Raw genomic sequence first — 12175 nt, 5'->3', positions numbered from 1 at the left:
ATAACAGCCACCTGTATTGAAATACAACAATTTATACTCTAAGTTCACCCATAAATATTACTGAGTTTGGAAAAATAACTTTTCCATAAAAACATACAGCTTACGTCCATGCTGAAATCAGTGAGATATTTAAATGCATATCGTAACCCACTAATTTGATATTTTCAATATTAGTCATTGACTGGTCCCCTTTGTATCAACAATAAACCAATGACCACAAATAAGACACAGAAGGAAATCATACAAGTCACAAAAATACACACAGATAATACTTTGCAGTGGCAAGTATTCTATAATCCCATTTAAAACTGACAAAACAACAGAACACAGGCATGGCTATTGCATGCGAGACACAGTGTATCTTAATATTTATATTTTCAAAGTGTTAATGTGGGGGAAAAAGCTTTCCTTATATATCAGCCAGATCACACCTGGTTCATTTCTGTTGAAATGTCACTTTTTAAAAGGGGGTGCCATGGTGGGAGGAAAAAGGAAGGAAAGAAGACAGCAAGAAGCAGATTAACTTTGACTCTATCAAATACCAAAAGTAGAGTTAATATCTGAAATTAATAATTGTTTTTGTTACTGGTAATAGTATCCTTCTAGTTTTCCAAGTTATACAACCATAAAACTTTATCTTATCCACCTCCCTAAGTACTACTCATGTAGAAAGAACCCATCATCATACTTGTCTTCAGTCCATCTAGTAGAACAAGAAATTCTTTTAACAGAAAGATAATTAATCTTTCAGTGATTAATCAACATGCAAGATTCCAACAAAAATACTATTATATCTGTAAATAATTACAGTGATTCCTTGTACATAAATATTTCATTTAGCAAAATTATTCTAGGAGCTGAATTGCTTCTAAAGATTGACCACCCTTAGTACTGTTAGTGTACAAGTGATTTTAGACATTCATAACATTTCAACATTATTTAAAAAACAGCATCTTGTGCTTATTGTAGGACATCCCTTCAAGGGTAACCTTTGAGTACCCACAACAAACCACTAACATACTCATTTGAATTGGATACATTATTGCAATAGTAGAAGAAAAAATTATCAAGAATTTATAAATTTCAGATCGCTTATCTGGGGATAACATTATCTCTTTGTTGAAGCCCCTCTATACAATTCCATTTACTTTCAAACAGTAAACAATTTCCAGTATAAAATGTACAAACATCTGTAAACCATTGCTTTCTTAAAGTAAGAAAGAAATCTCCACCACTACTAAGTACTTTTCTTAAAAGAGCAATACAAAATCTTCAATACTTAAACATATACATTCTCCTTTCACATAGTAAACTGTCGTCATGCTTGAAAGAAAATAAAAAAACAAGGAGAGTGAAACAGATTAACTGTATAGCTTCAATACACTTATTTCAGACAAGATACTATAAATCATCTTGAAACAAAACAGGCAATTATAATGTGCACAAATGTTATGATATTATGCATCTCTACTGGTCCAGTGGTTTAAATTATTGAAACTGATGGTTGAACAAGGGCATATTGTTTCAACACACTTGGATTCCTCAAACAATTCTAATTCTCCCTTTAGCCATCCTGTGCTCTGCAGATCTCTCTAATGTCAATAAACAGATAGATAAATGTTTCTTAGGTAACTCAGGCCACCTCTAAGGGGATTAAAATAAATGTCCAAAATTTCTCTTGCAATGTCTTTTATAAATAATCACATGTGTTTTTTCTCTTCAATACTGTAAGAAGCATCTAAAATTAAAGCAAGTACATACATCTTCCTTCAAAGCGTTCAGTGAGGACAGAGCAGCTTCCTTCTCCTTCTAACCACTACCCCATATTTCAATCCTCTTCACCTCAGTGAAAAGGGAACAGAAGTGAGAGCCATAAGACAGAATTATTTCAAAACACAATCAGCTATTTGTAAACACTCTTTCCTGCAGAAAATCTGCAACTGTTAGTTGCAGGAAAAAGCAGCACGTAAGGTAAATCAATTAACTTGCTAATTTCTCACCCTCATTCATTTAGCTCTGCACTGTATTTGTCGTAATTGACTATAATTATGTTAATTACCAACTCCAGCATAATTACTATATTTATTGTCATTGAGCACACTATGTACCCAAAGCAAAGCTGGCATTTGTTGGGCATCAAAAAAATAAATAAATAAAACCACAAAACTGTCGGGAGGGGTTTCTCTGAAAACTGGCTGATATACCTTCAGCAAATGAAAGGGCAAAAGAGATTTCATGCAATGCTAGTTTGAAAGCATCGGTTCATTAAGGATATTAATTTTCTGATAACTACACATTTAAGCATGACACACTGGAGCAGTATCTACAGGATTTAGCAATTATTAATGCGTGACAGTTTCAAATGCTAAGTGAATCAATTAAACAGCAGCATTCACAATTTGAGAAGAGATAACTGCTTCATAACTGCCTAAGACTACAATTTTCACATGACAAAAAAGGGCCATTCAGGCTCCTTCAAAACCTGACAGGTCAAGAAAGAAGTTTGAAACAAAAGCACCTTATAACCATCATCTCTCCTCTTTACTTGTCAGATCAACTTTGCTAGTGTCTCCGCTGAAATGGCATCACCATGCCAGCTGCCACAAGGTGATTTTTCATGTCTTGTCAAAGAAATCTTTTATTCTATTTGCTCTGCATTAACATGTTACATTTATTGATCAAGCCCTTTCTGCAGCCACAGCAGGGCACTGTGCTCTTATGCCTAAGGGGGCTTTGATGTCCTGGTGACATTCTAGACCGAATAATGCACATACTAAATGGATTTAATGCAGAAATGTGTTTGTGCATGACAGCTACATTAATAACAGCCACTCATACTGATAAATATGCAATTGCTACGATTAAGAGTTACCCAATTATGGTGAAAATATTTTTCTACCTTCTAAATAAAACCATCAAAAAGTTTTAACAATAGTGCATTTTTATCAACATTTTAAAGTGCTATAAAGATGAGTCTAAAGGCTTTAAAAAATATGTCATGCTTTATTTTGAATTCTGGCTTTTATTTCCATCTCTCTTTTGTTGTTCATCTTCCTGTTCTGCATGTCTTATTGCTGCACAGACTAGGAAGGTGGCAAAAAAAAAAAAAAAAAGCCTCTCTCACATACTCAACTTACAAAGAGGAACATGCCCCATAAAAACTGAAGCCCATTTCAGGCTGCCACTTGCATATTTCCCCAGGCAAAAAAACAGGAGGCAGAAGAGAGAAAGAACAGTACCTAGTCCACAGAGAAGACATTACAAAGCATCAACCTCACAAAAGTCATGGAGGAACATTCCAGACTAGGACTGAAGTTCAAGGGGATGTTTTCATACACACACCTTCTTTATCAGACAGAGGAAATTATGCACAAGCACATACTGTGCAAATTATTCATGCTCCTAGCAGAAATAATCTGCACCCTAGAGAGACGGAAGAGATATTTGTATCTCCATGAGCACAATTATTGGATTAATCCTTCCTCATTGGCCAAGATTAAAGATGCACTCTCCCTTTCACCTCATAGTTTAGATCAAGAAGAAATCTCTGTAAGAAAAAAGGAACAACTCTCTGTAAGAAAAAGACAACTCTCTTTAAGAACAACTCTCTTTAACAATTCTCTGTAAGAACAACTCTCTGTAAGAAAAAAAAGGAACAAGTTTAAAACTACTGAGAATAAAATTACAAGATGGACTTCTTGGTGAATTGAATTGTAGAGTTATTTACAAAAGCATGGCACCTATTCATACAAAACCACTGATATCTGTTATTCAAGTACTGGAGTGCATTCAGACTTTTAAGGGAAAGGAAAAATTTTGTACCAAGTCATCTAGGACAAGTAAAAAAAAGCTTTGAATAAGTTGTGGGTTGTTTGGGGTTTTTTTCTTCCCACAAGACAGCAAGATGCATCTAAACTAAAATACTTGAATTTCATCTAAATCTTTGAATTTCATATACATCTCTACTCCCAACCTCCATTATATTTTTCCTACTCCCTGCTTCCTTTCCTTCACCAGTGATTACTACTTACCTTTTTTTTTTTTTTTAAATGAAGTCTTTAACTTTCAATGATCAACAATAGTTTTTCATTCCACCTTGAAATCCTTTACAAAGTCTCCAGGTAACACTAACACATCAGTGTCTCTTCTTCCCATACTCTATGCCCTCACAAAATGAGAACTGGGTAATGTTTTCCACATATTATGAAAGGACTCTGTTACTAGGGAAGGCTATCAAATACAGTTGCCATGAGAGGCTCAGGAGCAGATTTTCAAAGCAAAACATCTCTGCTCCTGAAATATGCCTTATTGAAAGTACACAGTGTAAACAGCTCATTTCTAAAATAGCTGAAAATCACTATCAAATCAAAAGAGCAGCTACAACTCAGGCCATTATCACCACACCAATAAATCTGCAGAATTACAGCATAATTTAGGTTGGAAGGGGCATCTAGAGATCATCTAATTCGATTCCCTGCTCAGAACAGAGGGACTTCAAAGTTAGATCAGGCTGCTTGGGGTTTTGTCCAGTTGCACTATAACCCAGGATGGAGATTCCACAGCCTCTCTAGGCACCTCTTCCACTCAGCCTTCCCCGTGGTGGCTGGAAATTCCCTTGCTGCAGCTGTGACAATTGCCTCTTGCTCTTTAGCTGTACATCTGACCAAAGTTTGGCTCCGTCTTCTTCACAACCCCCCCTTAGCCCAAAAATGAAACAAAAGATATTAGAAAGTATTCAAACAAAATCCATAAGGAAAACAGCATGAGAAGAATTAAGTCATAAGTGGTCTATAGTAGGCTGGGATTGAATGATTTCTGTCTGCCAGAGAAGTAAGCAGGAGTCAATCCAGCAGCACCACATCTTGCTGATTGCAGCCAGCATCTTTCACATACACACTAGTTTTTCCTTTTGCCTCATGCACAACAAATTGCTGTTACTCCTCCTTTTTCCCAACATTCCCATAAGTTCCCTTGTACCTTTCACCTCTTTCGCTCCTTTCCCTCACAGGGAAAGGGGTTGGTGTGTAACTATTGTGGCTGGTAAGTCACTTTGACCACCAGAATAAAGAGCTGGATCCATGTACTGCTCAGGGTAATCAAGGAGAGACACTAGTTCTTGGAAAAAGGCAAACAAGGAAGACACAAAAGGAACTTTTTGTGATCATGTATCAAGTGCTGTTATTAGATTTACCACATCTGATGCAAAGCCAATTAATTGTCTGTGTAATTAAGCATCTACACAGGCCCTAAATTTTATTTAAGAGGAAGGGGCTCTAGTCTGGGAGGAATAATGAAGTCAGAAAAAAAAATGGTGAAAAATAGACACTTTCCTCTGTATTAAATAGCCAGTTCAAAAGAACTAATGACCAACCCTCTCCTCCTCCATTATGTGGATACAGCACAAGCAAAAAGAAAATAACCAGAGAAATTTGAGTAACAAAACCACCACACATAAGAACGTTTGGTCTTCTTTCTTTCTTTCAAAAAACACACAAACAAACTCTCATCCAATAATAAATCAAATTATAATGAAAACTAACGTCTTTACTGCAAATAACTACTGTGCTAGCAAAACACAGTATTCTCTTCATCTTTTCCTATATTTTGGTCACCTTTGGTCTTCTTCAACTTACACCTTTACCAACAGATAGCAAGTTATACTAGAAAATCAAAGTCCTTTCTAAATCAACATTAATTGTAGACATTGTTTCCCCACTAAAAACAACATACTAAACTTTTCAAATTAAGTGCTCACTGATAAAAATCATAAAATTCATCACTATACTACAACATTGTTAGATTTTTAAGCAATAACACCTGTTTAAAGAAGATGACATTGCTTATACTTGCTTAAACCGCTACCCAAGACATTCTTCTATATTCACATTCATTTAAGATTATGACATTTGCTTTATATCTTATCTGACTTTCTCTGTAATATGCAGGTACAGGGTTTATACATGAGTGCAGACCAGTCTGAACAGCTACTGTATCATAAATACTTCACTCTTAGTTTCTATATGCTTAGTAAATCTATCACTGCTCAAATGAGAAACCATTACTGGACTCTGTGAAGTATTAGCTTCACAAAGCCAAAAAAACTAAGGGGGAAAAAATAATCCTCTTCTCTTTCCCTAAATCTGATTTCTGGTCTTAAAATACTTTTACAGATTTATAGCTGCAAATTATCCTACATCACAAACTGATTGTTCTCCCCCAAATCTCAATAAAATCAAATTGTATCACTTCTGAAATATAGGCTAAGTGATAGTGTTTTGGGTCAGGAAGGAAAGAAGGTGAGAAAACATAGATTTCAGAAATACACCACCAAATGGGCTCTCTGTGAAAATATGATCAGAGTTTTAAAGTGGTATTTTACATCCAAATTCAATGTTATTATTTTACTTTATTAAATAAAACAAACTCAGAGAACTGTTCTTCAAATCATGCATTAACTGAAACACTTTATTTTCCCAGAAATGTAAAGAAGGAGCAATCTTGTTAACAACATGTTAAATCTAAATACACATACAGACCTTGAATTATCTTCACGACAAAATTTTAAAAATTACCATTTAATCCCCTCCCCCACCTAAATTCTCTTTTTTGATTACCACTTCCAAAGGTACAGAGTCCCAACATAAGATAAGAACAATCCTTACACATAGGATTCAGTCTTTCAGAGTTGACAGTGGCTCAAAAGAACATTTATGAGTGTTAAGTATGTTAGTATCAGTGGTTGTTTCTTCCAGGAAAATGACATCAGCACAATGCTTTTTGTATTACTCCTCACAAGCAGAGTCTCAGCTTACCCCCAAGTGAATAAAAGGAAAATGAGTCAATGATTTCAACCCTACCTCCACAAACCTATTTTTTTATTAAACAGACAATTACACTCCAATCCTTTCTCCCTACTTACCTGCATGTTTTTCATCCTGAAAGATACTCTGATTTACCTCACCAGGCTCTCTTACAAGGATTAAATGAAATGGAACACTGTAGTAACTAACAGGAATACTACAAAATCCTAAATCAATCCACATATTAAAATACTTAGAAGGAATTACAAAATCTAACTGAGCTCAGCTTTAGCACTAAACTACACAGATGCACAAAAATAAAATCATAGAACGAAAAACACATCATCTGGGAAAAGAGCATTATAAAGCATTTATAGTAATAACCAGAGATCCATAAATAAAATTTTTAAAAAGGGAGAGAAGCACACACTTACTTGTGGTTTGGTTACGGAAAATTCACTTTTGATCCCATTCTTCACTTCTTCAGATAACAATGCTTATATTCCAATTCAAATAGAGAAAAAACCATAAGCTTCTCAACGGGCATCATTTATGTTAACACACAGTAAGTTTCCATACTCACCTGTTTATTTGTGCTCCAAGTGTGGAAGAAAAGAAGACAAACATTATCTATAAAACAGTGTCATCCACTTGATAACAACTAAATGTAGTCGACATACATATGTTTCTACTTTGGAAAAAAATGTTTCTATTTTAGGAGTTGGTACTCCACATTGCACTTGAAAATCTATATATTGTCACATACCTTAACAAGTTGAAGCTAAGATCTAGCCTTTTTGCCATATGTCCATATTTTCTTCCTAGGAATTCTGGAATTTCTTCACAGTCCTGACTAATGTAGGACACCTGAGAATTGGAAGCAACACGGAAATATTTCATGAGTAGGTTTAATTTCCTGTCCAGATTCTGTCTCATTGATAAAATTATAATATGCAATACAGAGAACTGTCATTACAGCTTTAAAATACGTTAAGTTTTAAATCTATAAAATCTATCACATAATCTCATTTTCCTGTTAATATCACCAACTTAGTATTTATAACATTTATAGTCTTCATGTATGTTTTGTCTCCTTCCAGGTAAAAACACTTCGACTAAATATATCACATTTCTTCTGTTTCACTGTTAATACTTTGACCTAATGTTACTTCGCATTACCATTCTGATTACCACTCCAGAAGAAATTTGTCTGAAGGATCAAAAGCCATTCAAAGGATCTTCCATTTTAGCCCTCCATATACAACAAAGAAATATTGTTTTCTAAATTTTGGGGCAGAAATACCTAAGCGGTGTACTGTATATCCATTCTCCTAACCATTCTTCGAGAAGATTATTACTCCCAGTAACATGCTAGGGACAGAGCAAGAGGGCTGCCCCTGACCTGAAAAATGAAGCATGCAGCTTCTTTTCAGACTGTCATGGAAATCTCAAAGATTTCTGGATTCCCCACCTATGGACAGATCACACTTCTCATTACCCCTCACGTACTTGCAAATGCCTTTTTCCTTTTTCATACCAGCCCATCTAACCCACTTTTAGCAAACACAAGAAGAATTAGCGGTAGCAAAAAAACCAGCCTACTCAGATTCTGTTTGTTTTTATTTGCTTTCAGACAGGATGAAGTGAGTGATAATATTTCCAGAAAAACACAAAAAGTAAAGCAGCTGAACTTCTTTGTATTACTTCTGCTGTACTGTTTTAAGTCATTGGTTTGACTTCTTCAAAGAAACCCACAAAGCTTTTCAAATCTATTGTCAACAATTCTATACATCTGTATTGGCTCATCCTTTCAGTGTTGAAAATACTGACATTTCAGATTTTGTGCCACAGAAATCTTAGTTTCCCTTAATGGCCAACCTGCGAGTTAAGCAGTGTGTTAGACCACTATCTATACAATACTGTTATTATCTACATGTTTAATATAAAGTCAATTTCAATACCATATTCCACTAGTCTAAAATACATTAGATGAAAAATACGCAAAAAATGTCCATCAAACTTTGTTTTGATAGTATTTCACCTTCTGTTAAAACAGAGACTCCTCTGCAGAACAGACTGACAGTATGTGCTTTTGCAAGTCATCCTGGTCTCCTACGCTCTAAAAACGATTGCATCTGATAATACTATATGGCATCCCATTTAATTCATTTTGTTCAATAACTTCCACAGATAAAGCTGACAACAGTGAAATAATTTTTATGAGCAGAAAACAGGTAGCTTGAAGCTCATTTTAACAACTTCTTCCCCTTGTTAAATCAGACCTGCTCTTGCAATATATTCTGCTACCAGACATACACATGACTTTAGCAAATATAAGGACAAAAGGGAAAGGAACTGTTTTGGGTAGTTAGCATCCTAATGGTTTGAATATAACAGAATATGTTTTGCAGAATTTATTGAATTGAGTATGTCAGGGTTTTCCTCCAGTTTACATCTAAGATAATTACAATGCGTTTTACAACATACACAAAGGTATGCATAAAAGAATTGTTTCATTCTTCCCTGAACGGTTGATTTCTTTAAATTAATGCTTGCAAACCCCTAGAAAGACATCTCATTAACAGCTTAATAACACTTTGGATTAAGCATTTGGTTCAATGTAAGACGTTAAAATAGAAATTACTAAAATATGATGCCTATTGACACTAGGAGGGCAAGCCTGTCTTGAGCAACTACAAACACAGCAAGAGCACAGACCCTCACTTTGCTTTTCACCCAGGAAGGAGCCGCGGAGAAGGAGCAGGGGACTCTGGCCTACCACACACTGCATCAGAAACTTACCTGGCCATAAATGCTCTAGCTCCACAAGAACAGAAGTTGAAGAAAAAGGTCCATACAAATGTGGTTTAGAGCACACAGGAGGCAAAATACATAAAATCTTGCAAAGCTTCAGCCTTTGAACTGTTATAATATGCAAATATATTTAAAACTGGTACAAACAGATTATTCACAGGCATATTTGCAGATGACATTGTTATCATGACCTTTTAATGCTGAGGCCTTGTAAAGGCATTTTAGTTCCACAGAGTCCACTTCAACACACTCACAGTACAAGAGCATATTTCAATTTAAAACTATTATATTTATTTTTCCAGAAAATATACAAAGGGCATTCAACTTCATACTTCTACTCTTCACAGACATGAATTTACTTCAGATACCAAATAACTCTATACTAAGAACAACAACAACTGCCAGCAATGCAATACATGGTAAGCCTTTTTGAAAAAGTTTTCCAGAGTTATTTCCTCCTGCCCTTTAGTCTTTGAACAATACTGATATAAAACAAAACTTCAGTAGTCTGGACAAGAAAAGAAGAACATTTTTTCATTTTCATTTTTTCAGTTCAAAATAATTTACTCAGAAACAATAAAATTTAAACAACTCAGTATTCTTCCTTTTGCTTTCATCTCAAATACCCTCAAAATTAGTAAGAGCTTTCAAGTACGTATCCAGAGCCATCGCCACTGAGAGATGAGAGCAAGCACACTTTTCCCAAGACTCCAGCTCTTGGGCTGCAAGGCACATCCGTAACAGCAGATTTCTTAGATTTTTCTGTACCAGCCACAGAACATCATACACAATTAAAAACTGGATGTAGAGGTTTCCATTGCCTAATTCTCCAACTCAAATACAGTACAAGTTGGTCACAGTCAGCCATTCTTATTACTGGTGGCCTATTTAATACCCCACTGAAATGTTCAGTTTCTCACAAAGGCCAGCATCAGACAGGCTATGGAGGCCTGAGATATTCTTGCAGACTCTTCAATGCACTGTATGCAATTCGGAAAAAAGATATGTTGTTACAAAATATGTAAAACATAAGTTAACCACCAATAGCAGTTGCACCTCTCTTCTGCATTAGTTTCAGAGGATATTACCATTTCATCTGTGTGATCATTTTACAATGATACTTTGATCTTAATAACCCACAGAATAACATCTTTATTAAGGAATGTCACCAAAAAGGTCAGGTATGAACTCTCAATACTGCATATTCTCTCCTATTGAAGGGAATTATATCTGGAGAATATTTCCAGTCAGCTGAGCATTACATTTTACTCTATGCCGTTAGAAGATTGTATATTGGGCACATAGCCAAATTAAAGGACTAAAGGCATGCTCAAGGGAAGAAGGAAGAGTGTTCCTGAGTGCCAGAGTGCACCACAGAGACCACAGGAACTGTCTCCTACAGCACCTACAGATTTAGCTAATTGCCTTCATATCACACGCATATTAATATGAATTCCACACAGAAATAGTGACCAGATTAAAGAAGCAATTAGATGGGCAGCACCCTAGTTTAATGGCAAACCATTTCCAAAAATAAGACAAGTTTCCTTTATTCTCTTTGGAGGGAAAAAAAAGGAAGTTCTAATTTTAGCCACAGGTTCAGCCCTAGTATCATCAACTTTTGGCCAGAATTTCTTTCAGTAGCCATACAAGGCACTGGGTAAAGGCCAGCAGGATGTGTTATATTTCCCAACTTCTCTCTAACCAAAACGAAACGGACACAGTGTTTACTTTCAGAAGGAACAATTCTTAGTAGATTTCTTTCAGCTCGTTCCCGCAGCCTCCCCCGGGCGGGCCGAGCGAGCAGGCGCGGTTCCGTGCCGGAGCACATGCCGCACGGAGCGGCTGCGGGGGGAGCCGCGGGGCCGCGCCTGCCGCACGTGAGCGGGACACGGCAGCGGCGCGAGCGACAGCCCTGCCCGCCACCGGCAGCTGTTACAGCGCTCCGTTATCCGCCAGCCACGGCAGCGCCCCGCCGCCGCGCACACCCCCGGGGCCGCCCGGCGCTGGTGGGGGCGGGGACGGCTACCCAGCCCTTTCCTTTCCCTTCGGCGGCCTCGGGACAGCGCGGCTGCGACAGAGGCGATACCTGCGCGGCGTGCCGCAGCGCGGTGCGGCTGGAAACTAAACCCGGCCCCGTGCGCGCCCAGCGCCCCACCGCCCGGGAGCGGGAGCGGCACCGGCAGAGCGGCCGCAGCCGGCGCGCACTTGGGGCGGCCGCTCCCGGTGCCGGGGGCGGGGACGCGCCGGCCGGGGCGAGCTGCCCGCGGCAGGTGGGGCCGGGGCCGGCCGGCCCTGCGTCCGCGGACACCTACCTGTGCTCCGCTCACCACGACCCCTGCCATGGCTGCGCGGTGGCCGCGCCGGAGGTTCCGCGGGGCCGGGCCGGGCCGCCGCCGCTGCCTGGCAGAGTCAGCTGACGCGGGCGGAAGCGCGGCCGGGCCGGGGGCGGTAGCAGCGCGGAGCTCCCGCCGCCTCCTGCGGCCGGGCCGAGGGCGCAGCCACGGCACCGAGCGCTCAGCGCGGGGCGCGGACGGCCGACGGCGTGGGGCTGCCGGGAA

The 12175-nt window shown here is 38.4% G+C and overlaps 1 protein-coding gene across 4 annotated transcripts in view; it reads right to left on the bottom strand.

The window, feature by feature from the left end:
• Positions 1-12175, bottom strand: part of LRMDA (leucine rich melanocyte differentiation associated) — a 661880-nt gene that overhangs the window by 606857 nt on the left and 42848 nt on the right. For 3 of the 4 annotated variants that reach the window (XM_085063980.1, XM_085063982.1, XM_085063981.1), the window contains exons 1-2: positions 11930-12056; positions 7567-7667 (exon numbers count right to left, since the gene is read on the bottom strand). In XM_085063980.1, the coding sequence (XP_084920106.1) occupies positions 7567-7667; positions 11930-11959 (131 nt within the window). In that variant the 5' untranslated portion in view covers positions 11960-12056. Of the gene's footprint in view, positions 1-7566; positions 7668-11929; positions 12057-12175 lie in introns of those variants that run through there. The other variant, XM_085063983.1, reaches the window with a different exon arrangement.

Source organism: Lichenostomus cassidix, chromosome 6, assembly GCF_008360975.1.
Source record: "Lichenostomus cassidix isolate B80296 chromosome 6, HeHo_3.0, whole genome shotgun sequence".
Classification (NCBI taxonomy): Eukaryota; Metazoa; Chordata; class Aves; order Passeriformes; family Meliphagidae; genus Lichenostomus; species Lichenostomus cassidix.
The sequence above is the reverse complement of the archived record's forward strand: the minus strand, read 5'-3'. Positions and strand labels throughout refer to the sequence as shown.